This window comes from Oratosquilla oratoria, chromosome 27 (genome assembly GCF_046742065.1).
Source record: "Oratosquilla oratoria isolate Oo_2021 chromosome 27, ASM4674206v1, whole genome shotgun sequence".
Taxonomy (NCBI): Eukaryota; Metazoa; Arthropoda; class Malacostraca; order Stomatopoda; family Squillidae; genus Oratosquilla; species Oratosquilla oratoria.
Window position 1 is genome coordinate 31,433,197 of NC_134803.1, and position 24,301 is coordinate 31,457,497.

General features: G+C 38.6%; 1 protein-coding gene and 1 long non-coding RNA gene across 8 annotated transcripts in view; both read left to right on the forward strand.

The window, feature by feature from the left end:
* LOC143039941 (F-BAR domain only protein 2) overlaps positions 1-24,301 on the forward strand; it is a 154,956-nt gene that overhangs the window by 48,394 nt on the left and 82,261 nt on the right. For 5 of the 7 annotated variants that reach the window (XM_076210397.1, XM_076210400.1, XM_076210399.1 and 2 more), the window contains exons 8-9: positions 10,968-11,183; positions 12,900-12,938. The exons of 1 other annotated variant lie outside the window; for it this stretch is intronic. In XM_076210397.1, the coding sequence (XP_076066512.1) occupies positions 10,968-11,183; positions 12,900-12,938 (255 nt within the window). The remainder of the gene's footprint in view (positions 1-10,967; positions 11,184-12,899; positions 12,939-24,301) is intronic. One more of the 7 variants, XM_076210398.1, reaches the window with a different exon arrangement.
* LOC143039942 (uncharacterized) lies at positions 29-9,165 on the forward strand. Its single transcript, XR_012967679.1, has 2 exons — positions 29-153; positions 3,499-9,165. It is a non-coding gene; the product is annotated as an uncharacterized LOC143039942 (long non-coding RNA).

Here is a 24,301-nt window from a genome sequence, read left to right on the forward strand (position 1 = left end):
TTCGGGACAGGTCCTTTTTTGGCACCACGCGTCCTTCCCTACACACCAGTCCCACCACCAGTCACCTACACACCACTACACCATCCCTCTCAGGCCCTCGGGCCTCACGCCGCACTACTTCTCTGCTCAACTTGTTTGTGGCTTCGTCTGCTGGTATGTGTGTATCACGTGTTGCCAAGGGCACAGCTCTGTGGGTAGCGGTAGGCCTTACCACACTTCACAATATATCTTGGTGCTTACAGGTTTCGGGAAGCCGAACAGGTGTTGCTGGTGTTTGCAGAGGTTCACAACAACTAATGATGATGATGTAGTGTTATGTCCTTGATTTTACAGCTGTTTGCACCATCTTTGGAGGTTATAAGTAGTTGTCAGTAGAATAACATGGACCACTACAGGCTGTCATTCCTGGGGCATTGACTTGAAGCATTAATGTGAATTGGGAAACTACAGCAAGACCTAGGTAACATATTATAGTAATGTCAGAGTACATCTGGAAAAAGGTGTCTGATGGTATAGATCAAAGGATGTGAAGGTGGTTTGTGTACATGGAAAGAACGAGTGACTAGCATAAAGAGAGTGAAAAGTAAAATCAGATGGAGGGAGTTTTAGTGGTAGACCAATAAGAGGTGGATGGATGGAAAGGGGGAGGTCTTGGATCCATGAAGAATGTCTGTGGAGCAGGTTAGAGAGAGTAGAAAAGGTAGAAATGAATGGATGAAGGATGACACCACCTGAAGGGATGTTGTTCTCATCTTCTATGTGAACTTTCCGAGTGGCTGAGAAGGGTGTTGCCATAAAATGAAAAATTGGGTGAAAACCAGTTCCAGCTTTTGGGCCCTGCTGTGGAAATGCTGTGCCTCACTGCATTGCCTTCAGCCTGAGCAATGTGTTGTGGGATGGATGATCCTTCATCCTTAAGGCACTGAGATGGGGAGGGGCAGTAGATGTGTGGGTGTTTACTTAGACAGGGTCCCAATCCTTAATGAGGGGGAAAGGGTCTTTGGTATATATATACATATGTAGTACAAGAGAGTGCAATGATAATCTTGTTAACCACTTTGGTACAATGACGCCTACGTTAGGTGTCATGAGGCACGAGTGGGTACACAAGGATGCTGGTGTTGGCATCTTGATTATATATATTTTTTTTGTAGTTGTGTGTGATTCTGTGAACTGGTTTGATCGCATTTTCTGTGGCTATTATTAATCAGAGAAAAAGTGAATTAGTAATACAGCAGTGATTATATTTTATAATGCGAGTGGTGTTATGCATCATTCATATGGGAGCCGATGCTGCGCGTGAAATATTGACTCGTACTGAAGTGGTTAAAAGGGTGGTTATGGAAAGGACTTAATAATTACTAAATGTTAAAAAGGGGAGTTATGGAAGTGACTTTACAATTATTAAATGTTGAATTTAACCCATCATTTTTTTTTTATATAATTTGTGGGACTAGTCTGTTAGGTGTAGTTGGTAAGGTGTATGGGAGGGTGTTAATAGAGAGGATTGGGAGGAGAGTAGTAGGAATGGTTGAGGTTAGAAAGGAAGAGGGGTCCACAGATCAAATTTTTGTAGTAAAGCAGATATATGAGAAGTTCTTGACTAAGGGTAAGGATGTCTTGGTTTTTCATGGATTTGGAAAAGGAATATGAAAGAATTGACTGAGAAGCATTATTGAATGTGTTGTGGATAAAGGTAAGTCTATTGAGGACAAGTTTTTATGAATTTGTAGAGCTTGTGTGAGGGTAGGAAATGGATAGAATAAGTGGTTTGAGGTGAAGATAGAGCTGCACTAGGGTTGTGTAATGTCACCATGCTTGTTCAACATTTGCATAGATGGGTTGGTGAGGGAGATAAATGCAAGGATACTAGGATGGGATTTGGAGTTGGTGAAGGAGAGTGGAATTAAGTGGAAGGTGAACATGTTTGCAGTTGAGATTGTGCTTGTAGTTGAGTTGGATGATAAATGATAGCAGTTTGTTGCAGATTTTGGGAAGGTGTGTGAGTTGATGGAGTTTAAATGGTAAGAGGGTAGAGGAAGTCTGAAAGTAATAGAGTTGCATGTATCAGGGAATGAAGAGTGGAGGTGGAGGTGAATTATAGAGTAAGGGAAGTAAGTTAATGTCTTTGGAGGATGAGAAGTATTATGGAGCAGAGAATGGAAGAAATCTATCCAGGTTGAAGACCTATACCATGTATTGATTAATACCATGCTAGCACCAGGGGAGATGGAAGGAGATCAATTTTTCAGCTGATAAGGTTGGGGAACCATTTGTCAGAACTAGTATAGCAACTGACAATACACATGAAATATCATGAAGTTTGATATGATAATTAGCTTAGGTAAATTGATGAGAATGTATTGTAATGTTTTTAACATTGTTTTACAACTAATATTACCTTTCATTATGTTCTTGCTTATAGATTATTATCATGATAGGAACTGTGGGCAAAGGGTTAACCAGTGAAATTTTGTAAGAGATCATCAGTCTATGATGAAGTAAGAAGCTGAAAAAGAACCAGAGCAAGTATAAGAAAAACATCCTTTTATTTTCTTAATTCACCTTCATCTTCTAAATTCATTTGCCCTATGTGGTTCTTTTGTGCAATTCCACATTGTCATAAGTAATCTTAACTTGGGTTTGTTGTCAGTGGTAACTGGCAGGAACAAAGCCTGGGTGAGTAACATTTTGCCATCTAGTGGCCAGCCACAAAGCACTATTGTACATGCTAATGAAACAATGGATTTTTTATGTGTATTAAATTCCACAATTTATTACCATTACCAGAATGATGAAATACAAGTATTTAAACCTGAGAACTTGAAACCCATGAGCATTGAGGGCTGTACCAGAAAAATCCATTGTTTTATTATCGTTAAGGTTAGTATTTCGACAGACTTGTTGGTAACTTGACACTTTCGTACAAACTTACCATTATACTCGACATCATCATAATACTAACCTTACATATGTATGTAAGATTAGTATTATGATGATATCCAATATAATGGTAAGTTTGTATGAAAGTGGCAGTTGCCGACAAGTCTTTTGAAATAAACATCATATGAGGGAGAAGTCATTATTAGTACAGCATTTCACTTGTTACAGCTTTTTCAAGTTCTTGAAAAAGTTGTAACAAGCAAAATGTCATACTTATAATAAAGGCTCCATCCTCATGTGGTGTTTATTTCAATGGTATATGAAAAATATGACTTGTTACACTAGGTCTTGCTGACAAATTATTTGAAAAATGAAAGAAATGCATAGTAGAATCAAGAATGGGAGACCAACACTGTAATGAAATCTTTCTTGACTTGTTTTTCTTATGCCTGTGGTTGTCTCCAGTGTTGCATTACTTCATAGGATTGACAGCCCAGTGGTGAAGAACATAGATGGTAACTAAACATTGTATTGTGTGATTCCTCTTCTCTTGCTTTCCCTTGAATATTATAGAGGAAATATGAATAATTTTTTTTCGTGCTTACCATCTTATAGTTAAGTGTACCGTGGTGGATGGCAGCCCAGGGGCACATGAGAGACCAAGCCAGTTTGGAGTTGTTGGCCTCTGATCCCCCGGCAAGGAGCATTGATTTGGGTGGTTGTTATGTTGCTAACTGGTGTGTGCATTTTCTACTGTTCACTAAAACACTTATTGGTGGATTAATGAAAGAAAAAAAAATTTGTGCATAATGAATGATGATTGTAACTTTAATCACTCATGAATGTTTTTAGTAATACAATTTTAGTTTTTGTTTATTTACTTGATTATTTATTTATTCATTTATTATTTATTTTCATATTTTTCCTAATACACTTTGATGAATAATGATGAATCGTGTTCATGTGTATATTTACTATGTGGTGTATTTGCTACTTTATTATACTGCGACTGTCCCTCCATTATGCTTTCCCCCGACTCTTGATATTGTCCTGTACCACTTCTCTGCATTATCATTTCCTTATTTACTGAATTCTGTGGGAGGGGAAAAAGAATACTGCCACTTAGTATTCCCACTGGAGTTGTAAAAAGGCAGCAAATGGGATAGGAATAGGACTAGGCAGCCTACACTCTGTAGCCCCAAAGAGGACATTCCTAAAAAGCAAAGGTATAAGTGCATGGATGGGGTGCAGATAGGGAAGAGATAGGCAGTATGTTTGTGAGAAGAAAGATGGATGTGTGGTGGAAGGTATGTTGAGAGTGGAGGATAGATGGAGAAAGAGGAAAAGGACAAGGTAGGGAGGTGTTTAGAGTAAACTGCTTAAATGAGAAAGAAAAGGAGGAGTACAAGAAGCTGAGAGAAGAATGGGAGTGAAGGATAGAGTAGAACTAGTAGTGGAGGAATTGTTTCAAGGAGGGAGTCACAAAGTGTGCAAAGATGGTGTGTGGAACTAGGAGGACAGGAGGAAATAGAAGGAAGGGGAGTGAGTGGTGGGATGATAAAGCAAAGAAGGTTGTAGAAAAGAAGAAACGAGCATTCACAGATTGGTTTCAAAATAGGACGAGAATTATATGAGAGGTACAAAGAAAAGAGAAATAAAGTATAAGATAAAGAAGACAAAAAGGAGAGCAGATATGAAATGGGGTAAGAGTGTGACAAAATTTTGAAAGTAATAAAAAAATGTTTTGGAAGGGAATTAAGAAAGGAAGGGGAGGCGAATCAAGTAGAGAAGAAAAGGTAAAAGGTGCAGATTGAGAGATGATGATGAAAGAGATGGTAGTAAGAGGAAGGTGGGCAGAATATTTTAGGGGGATGCTAAATGTGAAGGAGGATAGGGAGGGAAAGGTAGTTGCAGTGTGAAGTGCTAAGAAAAAGACAGTTATAAATGAGGAAAATGAAGAAATAAAGAAAGATGAGGTGAAATCGGTTATTAAAATGATGATAGCAGGTAAAGCACCTGGGTTGGATGGGTGTCATGAGGAATGTCTAAAAAAGGGAGGTACAGTGATGGTGGATTGGCTGGTGAGGTTGTTTAATGTTTGTCTAAAAGAGGGTAGAGTGCCAGAGGACTGGAGGAGTGCCTGCATAGTTCTGTTTTACAAGGGAAAAGGGGACAAGTGTGAATGTTGTAGTTTTATAGGGATCAGTTGGTTGAGTGTAGTTGGGAAGGCTTATGGGTTTCAATTGAGAGGAAGAGAGGAGTAATTGGTGAGGAGCAGTGTAGGTTTAGGACAGGTAGGGGTTGTGTAAATAAAATTTTTGTGTTAAGGCAGATATGTGAGAAACATTTAGGAAAAGGTGGATGTTTTTTGGGCCTTATGGATTTGGGAAAGACTTGTGACAGGGTAGACAGGAAGTCACTATGGGAGGTATTGTAGATATATGGGATATGAGGAAAGCTGTCGAGAGCAGTCAAGAGTTTTTACAGGAGTAGTAGAGCCTGTGTTAGAATTAGAAATTGAGAGAGTTGTTTGAGGTAAAGGTGGGACTTTGCCAGGGATGTGTTATGTCACCTTGGCTGTTCAGTTTATACATGGATGGGGTGATACAAGAGTGTAATAGGCCAGGGATTGGAGATAGTTAAAGAATATGGAGAAAAGTGGGAGATGAGCCAGTTGTTTGCTTATGACACTGCTTGTAGTGGGATCAGAGAAGGGATTAAGGAAGTTAGTGACGGAGTTTGGGAAGGTGTGCAAAAGAAGGAAGTTGAAGATAAGTGTGGGTAAAAGATGATGAGATGTACAAGAGGAGAATATGGCAGCAAATTGGAAGTGAGTATTAAGGGAAAGAGACTGGAGGAAGAGGATAACTTTAGGTACTTGGGTGCAAATGTGACAGGAAAGGGAGGATTGGAGGTGGAGGTAGAATGTAGATTGAGAGAAGGTAGTAAATGACTTGAAGGATTAGATAGTGTAATGAGAGATAGACATATGGAAATGGATGCTTAGAGGAGATTGTATGAAGTGATTGTTTTGACAGCACTGTATGGGGCAGAAATATGGAATATAAGAAAGGAATAGTTTAAATGTGTCTGAAAAGAAATGCCGGAGAACCATGGTAGGGGTTACTAGGTTGGATAGAGTGAGAAATGAGGAGGTGAGGGGAGAGCAGGTTGGAAAGGGAATTGGGGGATAGGGTTGATGAAAGAGTATTGGGATGGTTTGGACACATGGAAAGAATGATTGAGGAAAGATCAATAAATGAGGTGTGGAAGGCAGAGGTGGATGGAGTGAACAGGAGGGGACAACCAAAGATGAGATGAATGGATAGGATAAAAGAGTCATTGGGAAAGAGGCGAATGTCTGTTGAGGAAAGAAGGGAGGAGACAGAAGATAGGGGTGAGTGGAGAATGATTGTGTATGGATGATGCTGTGATGCATGGAAGGGAGTGGGTGGGTGATGGGGGGATGAGGGAGTATGTGTGAATGATATCTTGATGCATTCTGAAGGGATTTCTCCTCTTCTGCACGAGGAGATAGAGAGGGGGTTGGTGATTAAATGAAGTGGCCTTGCTGTGGACGTACTGTGTCTTGCTATATTGCTTCTGACCCAGGGCAGTGGGCAAGATGCAGGGATGACCCATCATCCAGGAGGAGCTAAGAAAAAAGGGAGGGAGGGGTGGTGAATGAGAGCAGAATATGTTGGGATGAAGTGGATGAGAGTGGATTTATGCCTTTGATTTTGGCCACCTCCCTTGTAAGGGGGGGAAACCAGTGGTATATGTATGTATTTGTATGTATCATGCTTGGGCTTAAGAAGCATTTGAGTTAGATTGAATTGGAAAACATTGAAATGTTGGATTAGAGGGAATTGTTTTGGATCATCAAGATTGTGAATGATGGAAGGAGGCAGGTTAGTTGTTTGTTTTGAGGAATTGGAATGCTTTGGTTGTGGAAGTAGGCTGAGATGTTGGACTGAGATTTTCATGGAGGCTGAACTCTTACTAGATCATGCAGAGATTATTGACCTTAATTGTAGAATTTTGAGAAAATGGGGTCTGGATCAAGGGAAATACCATTATCTTGAGAGTGGCCCACAGTTTGTTGAAATTGTCTCACATTTGTCAGAGCAAAGTCAATAAGTTAATAATAATACTTATTGTTGCATTGAGTTTCACTGACTAGAAATCTAGTCCCATAATAGGCGGAATAAGTCTTCAGGTCCATCCAGAGGAACTTTGGATTTGTCTATGATGTATTGGTATGGGATTGTCTTTCTGTCATCATTATATAGTAGTAGGAAGGGAGGTTTTAAAGATGAGCAGCAGGGAAACTATTCTTCCTTGATTTCCATCTCAGACCACTTTTAGCAGGTAACCCATCATTAGCCAATTTCATTAGGTTTAAGTGGATGGTTTGAAAAGGAGATATTTGAGGGAATTGGTGACATGGGTGTTGTTGGAAAGGGCTTGGAAGGAAGGGATGAAAGGGAGGATAGTTGGACCCTTGTAAATGGATTGAATAGTACTCATACTTTTAAAATATAAATCTGAAAATTGCTCTGATTTGTATTAGCATAGGGAAATTTACAATGATGACCTCAAGTTTCACTGACAGCAAGTTCACAGGCCCACAGTAACTGGCAGTGGTCCCAAAGCCCACCCATAGATCTCTGGGAAGAAATATTTGACTCTATTGTATTAGTGTGGGACATTTCTCTTACTGGTTTTCGATAACAGGAGTGGAGCAGTCATTGTTGTCATCTCTCTTTTTGTGAAAAGGTGCAAGAATAATTTAAGTTGATAGAGATCTTTGGCTTGATCCAGAGGCCAAGTGTCAGTTGTAGATAAGGGTGAAGACATAAACATGTTTTGAAAACAGGCTAGTTTATAAGATATACCCACTCTTGGATAAAAGAAAAACCTGTAGGTTCTATATATTGTAACCACTAACCAAGGCCCTCTTCAGCAGATATGTAAAATACAGTAGAACCTTGGTTCTTGAATGTTTCACAAGTCACAAATCAAGTCTTGACCAAAAGAAAGTCAATAATTTTTTGCTCTGGTAGTTGACCAGAATATCTGTTATTGACCAACCCAAAGAGAGAAAAATGGAAAATGGGGGCAAAATTCAAAGTTTTGTGGAAAAATATCACCCTGATAATGCTGTATCCTGCAGATCAGTAAACTTATTTTGGTCCTCAACCAAATCAGTTCTGGAACAGTTTTCTAGAATGAATTGCGGTTGAAAACCAAGGTTCTACTGTATATACGTGTCAGGTGAACTTGGGTAAGGGAACTTAGGAAGACTCAAGTCACTTCTCTTTTTAGTCAGGTAGTGTATGTGCTTGATAGCATGCAGGTTCAGGATGAATAACTCTAGAAATTGATTAATTGCAAGGCATGTGAAATCAATTAATTGCAAGGCATGTGATAGAGTTAGGTGACTTGTCCTTGGGAGTATTAAGGTTATGGAGGTATTTAATTAGAATTCAACAATTTTCTTTCTAATTTTATAGTGGGATTTGAAGAACATGGCAGTATACAAGAGCATTAATTAGTGGTTTGGAATTGGTAGGTAAGAATAAATGGACATGGTTAATGAACCAGTTGTTATATGCAGATGCCACTGTGATTGTGGCTAATTTTTGATAGAGCAATTGGTGACCGAGATTAGAAAGGTATGTGACAAAACAAAGTTATTAGTGAATAAAGGTTAAAGCAAAGGATGAAATGTACAAAATTTATAGAGGTAACAGATTGAGTATGAGTTTGAAGGGTGAGGGTGGAGGAAGTGTAAAGTTACGGTTTATGAGGATGGATGTGGAGTGAAGGAAGCAAGTATATCTTTGAGTTGAATTTTTTTTTCTTTCTTTCTTTTTAAGAAATAAGAATTTGCGAATGAATGTGAATGGAAGGTTAAAGGAAAGAGTGATTGTACTCTATAGAGACTCAGAATACAAAGGAGGCAGATAAGAAAAGAAGGTTTTTGAGATGAAAAGTATGATAGGTGTTACAAAAAGGGATAGAAATATAGAAATGAGGTGGAGAATGGAGCTGGGAACATGGTTGGTCAGAATAGATCAGAGAATGCTGAGATGGTGTGGGCATGTGGAAAGAATATATGTTTTTCTTTTATCCTGCGTCCCATACTTCAAGCTTCTAGCCTCTTTTGTCATTTTATCTAAGACAAAATGGAAACAAATGAGTGATCGATGAGAGCGGGATGGGTAGGATTGATACATGCCTGGGATGGCTACCTCCCTAATAAGGGTGAAAGAAGCCTCTTAGGTTAAAAAAAAAAAAAAAATAAATAAAAAATATATATATATATATATATATATATATATATATATATATATGTATATATATATATATATATATATATATATATATATATGTATATATATATATATATATATATAATTTTCAATTTACTCTCCTATTCTCAGCCACCCTCCCTTTTCCTCCCCTTTAGTTTATTTCCACTCTCAGTTTCCTTCCTGCCAGTTGCTACAACCCGAGTACATTTTTGTCTTTAACTCCTCTAATTCTCTTTTTGACTACCCTCTTGTCCAACACCATGTCCCACAGATACTTATAATTCTCTCTTAACAATGTGTTCACTACTGTCATCTCCCCTTCTAAATGCATCATTCAAATTTTCTTGCTGTAGATCTTACTTGAAACCCTACATGCTTCCTACGTTAGCATTCAGACTACAACTTTATGCTGAGAGATAAAAAGATGGGTCACCACGAGCATAGCTCTCTTCCCATATAATACAACTAGATAAATCCCACTGCATTGACATTCCTCCTAAAACTCTTCTCAAACATATAAACCACAGCAAAATTCCTCTCTCTCTTTATCTATTTTCTCACTACCAGGGCTTTATGTTTTCACAAAAATCCGTATCGCCTATCCCAATTTCACCTTTGTCCACATTATCTTCTAGATTCCTCACTCTAGCATGCACTTGTCTTGTCACTAATAGCAATACCACTCCTTCCCTCCCTCACCCCCTCATTGCTCTTGACACCCAACCCACTGTGCTTTCAAACTTCAACTTGTATGATAAAAATTACAAAAAGCATGTGAGTATGCTAAAATTTTCATGAAAAACTTATGAGAAGACTGTGACAATATAAATTTGGTTTCCAAGTTACCCATATGGGGTATTGACAGCTAAAGTTTTAATGTAGTCAGTATTTTAGGGACTTTAGTGATATCCCAATGGACCAGGGCAATTCAGCTTTCTTTAATTTTTGGAGACAAATCTCCACTTTAAAAAACAAAGTAAAGCAAACCCTGATTACACTTCTACTTTCCCTCTTTTTCTACTGCCCTCATCTCTGTTTACTACCTCTATTACTCCACCTCTGTGGTGTGATATTGTGCCTAAAGATAGAAGTGCAAGTAATCACCAGCAAACTACTTGTTCCTTGTTAATACTTGTCTAATGTGACCAAGTAATTTGATATCAGTGTGGCTTAGTTCACGTAGCATATGTGATTTTTCATCTTAATCCTAACTGATTTTTCATCAACAGTACTGTGACATCTTTATAGATGTGCAGGCTAAGAGCAAATAATTTTATGCAGGTAAAGGGTGGACTGCAGATTAAAGGGGCTCTCGGTGAATAAGATGTCCCTTTATTTGAAGTCTGTCCCCTAACTACATGAAATTCAGTCTATTGGTGGAACAAAATCTATTAAATGTGGCACTGTGAAGGGGCTAGTCATTTGTGCTATCTTTGTCTGCAAAGTTTTGGGTATTTGTGCAACATAACACAATGCTTTCCCACTCAAATTGTTTTCTTGTTTTATGTGTGGATTTGTCATAATGTGGTCTGCAACATGGACTGGTTTTGTTGAATGAATGATTATTGTTCCTGAATTATGATTTTGGATTCACAATTGAATATTGTAGCAGGTGAAAAAAAAAGATAATTATGAGTGTGGGCTTCATTTAATTCATGATGGGGTAATATAATTGAAGAAGATATCAAATTAGAGGAATAGCTTGAGAAATATTAATTGAAATATCCTTTTATTATTGACATATCTGACTTGAAACCTTTGCAGGTCGCCAGGAACGAGAGTCTTCTGCCCCTCCAGGTTGTGAGGGGAGTGGAGGTGAAGGGGAGGAGGGTGTTACAGGTGGAGGTGGAGGGGGAAGTCTTCCTTCTTCGCCCACCAAGGTGACAAGTGCTCCCACCAGTCCCACTGCCACCACCAGTCCCACAGCCACCAACACTCAAGAGTCGCCCTTGGCTCGCAATGTCTTTCGGTCATCTAAATGTATGATAATGCTTTTTATTCCTATTTTTCATTTTTTTTTTTTTTTATTCATTCATTTGTTCATTATTTTTGTTTATCATTTCTTGTAGTCCATAGGATCTGATGTCCAAGCTTGACACTGGTACTCAGAGATGAATTGATGGTCTCTGCCACAAATGTGCATGATTTTTGTGTTGTCAGCAAATACTGCAGTGGCATAAAACCAGAAGAAATTGGGCATCAGATTATGGAGGTTGTTGCAGTGTTGTAAGAGGCTTCTTGGAGGGATGCTGTGGTGGAGCAGTGTGGGGCAGCGATGTGTGTGTGGCTTTCATGTTGTTGTTGAACTGTGACACTGGGCAGGTGTTGCCTCCATGCGCATCCCTCTCTGTCAGATGCCGGCCCACACCCTTCAGGCTCATCTAGCTATCCCTTCCATGGCTTATTTTGCCCTCTCCATGGCTATATATATCAGCCACTGGGGCCATGTCCTGTTAAGATAGAAAAAAATATTGGTCTAAAATTCACTTGCAGGCCTCTTGCACAGTAAAAACCCTCTTTTATGAAAGTACTTAGCAACGTAGCTCACATAATCAGAGATGTTGATATGATGTTGTTAGAATTAAAAAAAATCTATTTGTTTTTATGCTGAACAGAAGCTTTACTTGAAGATGTGCCCTTGTGAGATGTAACCTTGCTGTAGTCTGGCCTTTCTGCTTGTGCTGGGCTGCCCTTGTTCAGTCCACAGTGAATGATAACATGATATACTAATGCTAGTGTAGATAGTAGGGCTGGCTGTGTGGAATACCTTTCTTTGCTCAATTTATCACTTCATTTTGACTTAATTTGTTATCTTCTTTGTTTTTTATTCTCATGAGGACATTTGGGTGGGATGTTTAGTCCTTTCAGCATAGTGGCATGCAGTACAGATTTCGTTTTGATTAGTGTCTTATGATTTTTCTACTGAGGGGTTGAATCTGGTTAGAAAGGATCCGGATTCATGGGAATAAATTTTAATCCAGAGTTGCCAGTCACTTGATTAAGTTGTATATTGCATAGTGCCTAGCTTTTTGGTAGGTTTGGGGGTAAAGCCAGAACTGAAGGGGGTCTCACCGATTTAGGGTGCAGGTCAAGGGTCTTTGAACCCCTTATTGGAATAAAATCATTTATCACGGAAACAAAATCTGTAAGATGTGCCACCATGTTGAAAATGTAACTGGCAGATGGGATGTTGCAAGTGTGTTAGTAGTGCTGCACTGTGGTGGTGAAATGACAAGGCAAGCGGGTGCACTGTGCCTTCCTGCTTGGAACTAGTAATCTGACAGCCTTTTCTTTGTGTTATAACAGGTCAACATTTTAACACATTTTCTAGGGACATTTCATAAAGGCTTCTGGATTTTCAACTAACCTGGTAACTGGATCTGTTTGAAAAGTCGTAAGCTTATGCAATCTTAGTTGCAATCATTATATTATTATTTTTCTTTAATTTGTTTATCAGTAGCTTAACATTGTTGCCTTGAAATGAAATGCTTCTTTATTGTTAACTTCTTCCTTGTCTGTCAGTGCAAAGACACGGCCCCTAGTAGACAAAAGACAATGTGACAAAAAGAAAAGAAAAAAAAAAGAAAAAGAAAAAGAAAAGAAAAAGAAAACGGGATGCTGTTGATGAAGGAGCACTGATACAGAGGCATGTGCATGGATGTCACAGCCACTATCATGACTTATCTTCTCTTTCAGTGATGACCATACCGGGAGGGCCTCCTGTTTTATCTTTTGGTGGGTAACACATGGCTCTTAAAGCCCCATTGTTTCAGGCCCGCGAGTACAGCGCTAGCGTACTCGCCCTGTAGCAGTAAACGACTCTTTCTGTAGCCAGCAGCTCTAGCAATTCCTGCACAGTGGAGACTCGCCGTCGTGTTCATCGCATTTCTCTCTTAGTCATAGCCCACAGCAAAACTTTTGATTGTAGCTATGCGTATCCTACAGCAAACCCCAAGCTGCCCCCAGAGCTTGCCTTGACAATTTTGCACTTTTATGTCAGCTGGTTGCTAATATTGACTTAAAGATAAAAAAAAAAAAAAAAAAAAAAAAAAAAAAAAAAGAGACCACAGAGCACCATCAAGCTGGTAGTTTTTGCACATCAGACATAGACTCCTCAGTTCTCTAACCATTGTTTATGCCATATGTCTCCCTGGAAGACACACATAGTTGTAAGGAGACAAAAGTAGGTAAAGACCAGTTGAGCAGAGTAAGTATTATCTCCCATTTTCTGTTTGCTTGCTTTACGAGTTCAGTTGTAGCTAATCAGACCACAGGGATTGGGACCACTTTGGTCCCATTTTTTAATTTTAATTTCTATTTTTGTTTTTTGTCTTATCCTTCCTGACCTACATGTGTGTAGGCTCATAAGGGGTATTGATGTTGATTAGGATCAGGGAGGGCTCCGTGAGAATTGTCATTATTTCTTTTGTTTTTAAGTGTTAGTGCTTGCCAGATGTACCTAGCCTGTCTTGGTGTTCTTTCTGTGGTGTCAACGTTTTCTTTGCATTCAGGAGTGGTGGCTCTGTGTGGGGTTTGATATCACAAGGCCTCTTCACTCTTTTCCAAAGTAATCAAAGGTATTGATCAAGTTGAGGAAAATTAGTTCTTGCTCAGTTAATATCTTTGGTGAAGAGGTCTGTTAAATAACTAGCTCATGTTCATTTAGTTCTAAGAAGAATATACCCTTTGGACATCCACAGTACAAAGTCATTTCAAAATTATTTTTGCATCATATAATACTTTGTTGACTCCCAAGTAATTTAGAATTCTTGCGTGTGCACACACATTTGCACGTGTGCACATGCACCTGTAATATTTCTTCTGTATCACATTGATAAGATAAATGGAATAGGCTGGGCAAATTTATTTGTGAATGATGCCAAGGTCATGAAGGTGAAATAATGGTAATAATTGTTGCTTCAAATTTTACTAAGTGGAAAGCCAACAGCCCTATGGTGGCTGGTAATGGTCCTTGGGCCCTCCTACAGATTTCTCTTTAAGAAGAAACTTTGGACTTCTGCCTGTGTTGTATTGGTGTGGGACTGTTTCTGTGTCACTGGATGAAAGTAGTAGAAGAAGAGCAGTTGTTGGCTGTCAGCTGTCCATGCATTCAAAGTTGTAAGAAATACAGTTGAAGTGGATGGAGATCTTGGACCTAGTTTAGAGTGAGTGTCAGCCCCATAGGGCTGCCCATTCTGATGGAGGTGGAATTTTGAAAATGGTCAACTGTGCCATCCAACCTGAAGGACCACCACAAGCAGTTACTTGTCATTGGCCCCTGAAAGTGAATAACAAAGAGGATTGTAAACAGCTACAGGAAGACTTAGATAAGGTTTGTGATTGGAGCCAGGAGTGGAAGATGAAATTCAGTTATAAGAAAAGTAAAAATATTGATTTGAGACTAAGAAAAAGACAGGTAAGAAAATATTAAATTGGAGATGAATTAATAGGAAATACAAAGGTGGAAAAGGGTTTAGAAATTTTGATTGGGGGATGATCTTTCACTAGAAAGTCATATAAAAGCCTAAGAAAAAGACAGGTAAGAAAATATTAAATTGGAGATGAATTAATAGGAAATACAAAGGTGGAAAAAGGGTTTAGAAGTTTTGATTTGGGATGATCTTTCACTAGAAAGTCGTATAGAAGGAATAAGAGGAGAAACATTTAAATGGCTGAAAAATATAGGATTGGCATTTGATTACATGGATGGGGACAAGATGAAAAAAAAATAACTGAAAGTTTGATTTGTCCCAGACTGCCATGTGCAGCACTGGTATGGTCACGACACCTAAAGGCAGCAACCAGGATGACCCCAAGCCTAAATGACAAGATATAGAAGGAAAGACAGAAAACTTTAAATTTCCAGCATTGGAAGAGTAAAGAGAGAGGTGACATGATAATGATAAATAGATCAGATAAGGGTATAGAAAAAGGGACAGAAAAGGTCTGTTAGAATGGGACAAACGATCTACAAGAGGTCTACTTAAAAGTTGAAGAAATAAGATTGCTCAAAACATGCTACAAAGTATAACTTTCTATAAATGTGCAAAGATTTGTGGAACAAGTTGGAGGAACATATGATCTTGGTCACCAACAATAAATAGATTTAAGGCAAATTTTGGTAAGTTGAGGCAAAGGTGGAGGTAGAATGTAGACTGAGAGAAACCAGTAAATGCCTTAGGGGATTAACCCCTTCTATATGATGACTTACATAGGCGTCATGAGGCGTAAGATATGAGGATGCTGGCATTGGCATCTTGATTACATTTATTTTGTATTTGTAGCTGAGTGATGCCCATATTCTGTGAACTGGCTTGGTCACATTTTCTGTGGTTATTGATATTCAGAATGAAAGAGTGAGTAATACATCTGTAACTTTATATTTTATAATGCAAGTATTGTGATGCATCATTGTACATCAGACAGCTGATGCTGCCTGTGAGAATTTGACTTGTATTGAAGAAGTTAAAAAGTGTAATGAGATATAGACCTGTGGGAATGGATGTTAAGAAGAGATTGTATTGGAAGGAGTGATTGTGCCGAAAGCACTATATGGGCCAGAAACATGGAACATAAGAGAGGAAGAGAGGAGTTTGAATGTGTTTGAGATGAAATGCCTGAGAAGTATAATAGGGGTTACTAGGCTGAATAAAGTGGGAAACGAGGAGGCGAGAAGGAGAGCGGGGGATGGAAAAGTAGTGTGGAAATAGGGTTGATGAAAGAGTATTGGGATGTTTTGGACACATCGAAAGAATGAGTGAAGAAAGATTAATTAAAGAGGTGTGGAAGGAGTGAACATGAGGGAGCAACCAAGGATGAGATGGATGGATGGTGTAAAAGGGGCATTGGGAAAGAAGGGATTGTCTGTTGAAGAAGGAAGGGAGAAGACAGAAGATATAGGTGAGTGGAGAATGGTTGTGTATGGATGATGCTGTGATGCATGGAAGGGAGTGGATGGGGGATGGTGGGGGAGGGAATATGAATGATATTTTTGACGCAGCCTGAAAGGATTTCTCCCCTTCTCTTTTTTTTTTGCATAAGGGGATGGAGAGTGGGTATCACCGATTAAATGAAGTGGCCTTGATGTGGATGTGCTGTGTCTTGCTACTTTGCCTCTGACCCAGGGCATTGGGTGAGATGGAGGGATGATCCATCATCCAAATATCATTCACACATACTCCCTCACCAACCCCCCAACCCACACCCACACCCTTCCATGCATCACACCATCGTCCATACAGAACCAATTTTCCATTTTATATATATATATATATACACACACACACACACACACACACACACACACACACACACACACACACACTTTCAACGAACGGACGGCTTGACGAACGCTCTGAAGAAAAGTGCAGATTGTGGATACCAACGCAAAGAGAAGTGCCTTTTTGTATTTGCAGGGGGGGGGGAATTGCTCGTGAGGTAGAGGGAAAGTAAGGAAAGAGGAGAGGGGGAGGGATTACTGGGGAAATGGAAGGTAATGAGGAGGTGGAGGAAATGGCCCTGACGGGCCGCCGGGTAGACAAAAGACCCCAAGACGAGTTGGATGATAACATGTCTAATAGGAATGTGAAGATTAGAGGTATAGATAGGAGCAATATAGCAGAAAGTGATGAGAATATTTTCAAGGGATTTAAAGAGAGTGGGGGGGACTCAAACCCCCCCCGACTGACAAGACTAGAGATGAAGGTTGATAAGGTGATCGAGGACTTGGAGAGTTCATATGAACACCATTTTAAAAAGGGTTGAAAGATTGGAAGAACTGGAAAAGGCGAATAAAAACTTAACTGATGAAATAGAAGAACTAAAAAGACAGTTAAGAGAGGTAAAGGGGGAGAATGAGGAATTGAAGAAGAATAGTAAAGAAAACAGAGAAACAATAGCTAAAGAAAGTAAAAATTGGAAGCAAACCCAAGAAGGAAATAAGATTTCATTCACTGACATAGTCAAACAGCAATTGAAAGAACATACTGAAGACTCAGTTATTAAAGTGATGAGACAAAAGGAGAATATAGTAAGGGATTTAGCAGACAAGAAGAAATGTATAATTATATTAGGAATGGAAGAGAAACACAACACAGATAGAACCACAAGAATCAAAGAGGAAAATGAAAAAGTAAGCCAATTACTAGAATCAGTTCAGGAAGATGAACCAGGAATTATGAAACAAATCGAAGAGAAATTTAGACTCGGAAAGTATAGCACAGACAAGACCAGACCAATTAAGATTAAATTCAAGTCACAAACAACGGCAGAGAATATCTTATCCAAAACAGGGAAACTAGCAACAAGTGAACAACACAAAAAGATATGGATAAAAAGAGAAATGAATAAAGAGGAAAGAGAGGAAGAAAAGCAGAAAAGACTGGAAGCTAAGACAAAAAACGAGAACAGAACGGAGTCAGAGAAAGAGAGATTCTATTGGAGAGTAGTGAACATGAAACTAAGGAAGTTCGACATACAAAAGAAAAACATAAGGGAAACAGAGAACACAATGGAAGTGGCAGAAAACTAAGAGTGTCTTACACAAATATAGATGGATTAATAACAGGATTGAATGAGCTGAATGATTATTTGAAAGAAAAAGAACCGGACATAATGGGAATTGTAGAAACAAAATTAAAAGGCCCACTACCACCCAACAGTGTAGGACATGATGCATACAATTATTGGATTAGAAACAGAGAGAAAAAGCAAGGGGGTGGAGTTATGTTCCTGACTAAGAAGGATATAAACGTGAAAGGTGTCATATATGGAAAGAATACAGTAGAGATGATTATGATAGAAGTGGAAGACAGAGATAAGAAGAGCAGAAAATTTGTGATCAATTATGTGCCTCCGAAAACAGCCTCATGGGAGGAGAGTGAATATAAAAGTATGTTAGAGGACACAAAGATAGCATTAACTAAAATAATGGAAGACGGAGGAAGAATAGTTATGATGGGCGACTTTAATTGCAAAGAAATCTGCTGGGAAGAAATGACAGCAAAGAGTGGTGATGACTCATGGGGAAATGCTCTACTTGAGATGATTACTGACCATTCAATGACACAATGGATACAAGAGAACACTAGGTATAGAAATGAAGAAGAACCATCGAGGCTAGACTTAATAATTACATCTGAACCTAGAATAGTGGACAAGATTGAATATAAAACACCAATAGGTAAAAGTGACCACATATTGATTGAACTGGAACTTAATGAAGAAAAATATATGAAAAGAAATGAACAATATAGAAAAGGAAGAATGATGTATGAAAAAACAAACTTTGATAAAATAAGAGAATTCTTCCAACAAGAAAACTGGGAAGAAATATACAAAGAAGAAACATCAGTGGAAGAGAAATGGAATATTTTGACAAAAATTTACAAAAAAGGAGTGGAAAAGTATGTCCCAAGACAAAAACAAGAAAAAGAATATGTAAAATGCTGGTACAACAAAAGTTGTAGGGAGTTAAAAGACAAAAGAGACAAAGCCTGGACCAGATGGAAAAAATACAGAAGACCTGAAAAATGGAAAATATATACTGGTTATAGAAATGAATATGTACAAAAGTGCAGAGAGAAAAAAAGAAAATATGAAAAAGATGTTATAGAAAAGTGTAAAGATCAACCAAAACTATTCTACAGATTTGTAAACAATAAACTGAAAAACAAACAAGACTTGGAGAAATTGAGACAAGGAGGAGTTGAATACACTGAGGAAATGGAAATGGCAGAAATTATGAACAAACATTTTAAATCAGTGTTTACAAGGGAAAATATACAACCTGAAGAGATTGAGTGGAAAGAAAAAGTCCCCCCTATGGAAGAAATAGAAGTAACAAAGAATGAAATATTGACACACTTGGGTAATTTTGATGTCAGAAAATCGCATGGGCCAGATGAAATAGCAAACTGGATTCTGAAAGAATGCAGGAATGAACTGGCAGACAAAATACATAGCATAATAAGCAGTTCCTTAAAAGAAGGAAAAGTTCCAGAAGATTGGAAAAAAGCAAATATAGTACCTATATATAAAGGAGGAAATAAAGAAGAACCTACCAATTATAGACCAGTCTCTCTAACAAGTACAATAGCAAAAATTTGTGAAAGAATTATCAAAAGTAGATGGGTAAAATACTTGGAAAAAAACAACGTACTAAATCCAAGGCAATTTGGATTCAGACAAGGACGGTCATGCGTCACCAATTTAATATGTTTCTATTCAAGGCTAATAGATATAATACAAGAAAGAGATGGATGGGCTGATTGTGCATTTCTAGACCTAAAAAAAGCTTTTGACAAAGTACCACATAAGAAGTTGCTTAAGAAATTAGAATATGAAGGAGGAATACAAGGTAAATTGCTAAATTGGATGGAAGACTTTTTGCAAGAAAGAAAAATGAGAGTAGTGATAAGAGATCAGCACTCAAAATGGAATGAAGTAATAAGCGGTGTCCCGCAGGGAACAGTTCTGGCCCCAATAATGTTTGCTATATATATTAATGATATGGATGAAGGAATTGAAAGCTATATGAGCTTCTTTGCAGATGATGCAAAACTACTGAAAAGAGTGAAAACTGAAGAAGATTGTGAATCACTACAGAGGGATCTAAATAAAGTACAAGAATGGAGTAGGAAGTGGGAGATGGAGTTCAATACAAAAAAGTGTAGTATAATGGAATTTGGAAAAAGCAAAAACAGAATAGCAGGATCATATAATTTGGGAGAAGAAGGAATAAAAAAAGTAGAAAATGAGAAGGACCTGGGAGTCATTGTTATGAATAATATGTCACCTGAGAAACATATAAATAAGATTTTTGGAGAAACTTATAATTTAATAAGAACAATCAAAGTGGCATTTACATACCTGGATGAAGAAATGGTGAGGAAAATCCTAATCACCCTGATAAGACCAAGATTGGAATATGCAGCAACGATATGGTCACCAAGTACAAAAAAATGTATAAAAAAACTTGAAAGGATACAAAGAGCAATTACAAAACTGGCACCAACACTCTCAAAACTATCATATGAAGAGAGACTACAAAAACTTAAACTACAGACACTAGAGCAAAGAAGAGAGAGAGGAGATTTGATAGCTATTTACAGAATCATGAAAGGCATAGAAATTACTGATAGAGAGAATCTGATAAAATGGGATGACAGAAATACAAGAGGACACGGAAAGAAAATAAAAAAAGACAGCTATAGAAGAGATTTTAAAAAGAACAGCTTTCCTCACAGAGCAATAGACAGTTGGAACAAGTTAGATGAGAAAGTGGTGTGTGCAAAAACAATACATGAATTTAAAAATAGTTTAGATAAAATGAGATATGAAGACGGGACCCCACGAGCATAGCTCCCCTTCCCGTAAAATACAACTAGGTAAATACAACTAGGTAAATACACACATACATACATATGAGGGGACGGGGGTTGCCGATTGAATGAGGCAGCCTTGCTGTGGATGTGCTGTGTCTTGCTTCATTGCTTCTGACCCAGGGCAGTGGGTGAAATGCAGGGATGACCCATCATCCAAGAAGAGAGGGAGGGAGGGGTGGTGAATGGGAGTGGAGTAAAGTGGAACCTCGCTTAATGAGCATAATTTGTTCCCGAATCGTACTCGTTAAGCGAAACAATTTTTCCCATAGGATTCAATGTAAAATATGATAATGCATCCCATGCTTAAGAGAAAATACCCAAAGATAATTTGTAGTAATATCCAAAGTATTTTTTTTTTTTTCATAATTGATGCATAAAATAAAAACATATTAATGTACAGTAAATAAACCTGCAAAAGAATAAATAATTAGTAAAATAAAATAAAAATAGATATAAATATTGTAAAAAAAAAAAAACTCGTTACAAGGGAGATGGAGACAGTGGGTAGGATTAGTGAGGTTAAGGAGGAGAATCTTTCACTAAGGGAGATTCCTTTTCACTTGCTGCTGTAATAGCCTTGACTGATTCACTACCTTTAAATCTTTTAAGCTTGGCACAACTGACACTTTCTTTAGAATCCTCTATTGCTAGGAAGCTGTCTAGAGACATTTGTTATTGGCTATACTTCAAAATTTGATGAAAATACGACACAGCATTATGTGTAGCCCACATAGCCACTGCCTTATTAGAGTGATACTTCTTAATGTATGATGAAACCATTTCCCATGCTTTAAGCATCTCCCTTATTGCACTGGAAGGTTGTTGCTCTGCTGAGGCTGTTACCTCCTCCTCCTCCCCTTACAAAATCTCCTCCACAACTTCTTGCTGTGAAACAGAATGGTACTCCATAAGCTCTTCAGTGGTCTCCTGTCATTGCTCATCCACAAGCTTGTTGATGTCATTTTTATCCACCTCCAGCCCCATGGTCTTTGCCAATGACACAATCTCATTGACTAAAGGCTCCACATGCACTGATTCAAACCCCTCAAAGTCTCATTCGACAACACTGTCCCGCCAAAGCCTCTTCCAAGCTGAAATAGGGCTCTTTTGGTGACCCCTTCCCATGCCTAATCAATCATCTTGAGGCAGCCAACAATGTGGAAGTGGTCTTCCCAAAACTCTCAGTCACTTGAAAACAATGCTTGAAGAGTGCTTTAGTGTAGAGCTTCTTAAAGTTTGAGATGACCTGCTGGTCCATGGGCTGGAGTAAAGGAGTGGTGTTTGGAGACAGGAACTGGATCTTGATGAATTTAAATTCATCATGGAGGTCATCTAGACCTAGACATGAAGTGGCAGGTTCATCTCAAGCAACTATTTTTTCACAGAAGGACCAAACACCTTGCTGATGGACCTCCATATCACTCTTAGGCTGCTCTTCTTGCCTTTACTCTTCTTGAATTCTTGTGCATTTACTGAATGGTAAACAAGGAGTGGTTTCAATTTCAAATTGCTGCTTGCATTGGCACAAAATAGCATCATGACACGGTCTTTCATTGGCTTGTGGCTGGACAATGTCTTCTCCGATGTTCTATAGGTTTGCTTCAGCATCTTCCAGAAAAGACCAGTCTCATTGCAATTAAAAAACTGTTGTTGCAGGTGATCCTCTGAATCCACAAGCTTCCTAAAGTCACTGAAGAAGTTATCTGCTGCATTTCTGTCAGAGCTTGCTGTTTTGCCATGCCTCACAATGCTGTGGATGCCATTTCTTTTCAACTTCTTGAACCACCCACAGCTTGCCTTGAATGCGTATTCTTTGTTGCTGCTCCTGGCATTTCCTTAACGAGGTCAGCGAAAATTACTTTCGCCTTGTCACAAATGATGCTTTTGTTAATAATGTCACCTTGGATTTGCTTGTCTTTGATCCATATGAGAAGCGACCTTTCAGCATCATCAAGAATACGTGGCCGTTGCATGGATATTCTTGTCACTCCCTTTGAAGTATTGATCTTAATTTCAGCCTTGTTCTTGAGGATAGTGCAAATTGTTGATGTAGTCCGATTGTATGTGTGTACTAGGTCAGCCACACTCACACCTTGTTCTCGTTTTTCAGTGATTTCATATTTCACTTCTACATTTCACTTCTACAGTGATTTGTCTTCTCTTATTCTTGTCTTCTTGCATTTTTTCCTTTGGGGACATTCTTTGCACCGAAAAAAATCACAAATAATATGTCTGACTACAAGTTTGGAAAATGTACGATGCTGGCGGAATGAGTGCTAAACAGAAACTTATAGCCAAGCTTCCCAGTAACATGAACAGAATGTTCACTCCCTATACATATGATACATGTCCAGATCCCATCTCTGGCTTCATACTGAATATATATAGCAAACAGATCTATGACACATTATTTTATCACTAATCAATCACCACATTACGTTTGTTTCATTTCCAGTTGTGTTTCATGATCTGCATAGTTACCACAGTGCAATTATTACAGTATGGTTAGAAAATACCTAGAATTGCACCTGCAGAACATTTTATTACAAAAACATGTTTTCTATCATTTTGGACAACTCTAAGACACTTTTCTTCTATGATATTTTTGTTGAAAATGTTTTGTTTTCAAGTTATGCACACACACCCTACAATTATACTGATAGAATATTCAAATTTTTGAAATAGAAACAGGTTTTTATATCATTGTGGATGATTCAATGACTCTAGTTTTATAAAATTTCTGTTGGAAATGCCTTGTTTTTGAGGTATGCCACCCCTTCCCCCTTCACAGTTTTGGGAGCAAGAGCCTGGAGCTGGGAAGCAGGGGTTTTGGGTGGGGAAGTAAAAGATGAGTGGGTAATTCTCATCTAACCAACTAAACCAAACCTAACCTACCCAGTCCCACACATACATAACCTAGCATTATAGCCACCGTGTTCAAACTAAAGGCGGGAGTGGTAGCCCCACAGGGTAAACATTGATTGGCATAGTCTCGTGACATTCATGGTTACATGTGATTGGCTAGAAAGAAAATAGGCATAACTTGAAAATGTGCCATTTATTACAGAAATGCCATAAAAGAAAGTTGTGGGGGGACGGAGAGGGGGGGTCGCCGATTTAATGAAGCGGCCTTGCTGTGGATGTGCTGTGTCTTGCGACACTGCTTCTGACCCAGGGCAGTGGACAAGGTGCAGGGATGACCCATCATTCAGGAGGTGCTAAGATAAGAGGGAGGGTGGAGGAGTGTGGAGTGTATTCAGGGATGGAATGGGTGGGAATGATTTTGTGCCTTTTTCTTTTTGGCTACCCCCCTTGTAAGGGGGAAAAAGCCTTGGTATATGTATGTATGTATGTGTTAGAATAGTCCAAAATAATAGATAATCATGGTTTTATAATTGAATTTGCTGCAGGTGTAACGCTGGATATTTTTTATGCAGTCATCAGCAGTTACTTGAAAACTACAAGATTTACTGGATTTTATGGAAAAACTTAAAGACTCCAAGGTCAAAGTAAAAAATCCAAGATCTAGTAGAAAACTTCAAGCAGTGGCAACACTGGCTGAGAAGCAGACAGGAATGAGCTAGCCACAAGTCATAAGGAGACGCTCCTAGTGATTCGTGGCTACCTAGGTAGAAAGGAGCCTTCACATTGGGCATACAAATTACGAAATGTTGCATGTTAAGCGAAATGTTGCTCATTAAGCTAGTCAATATA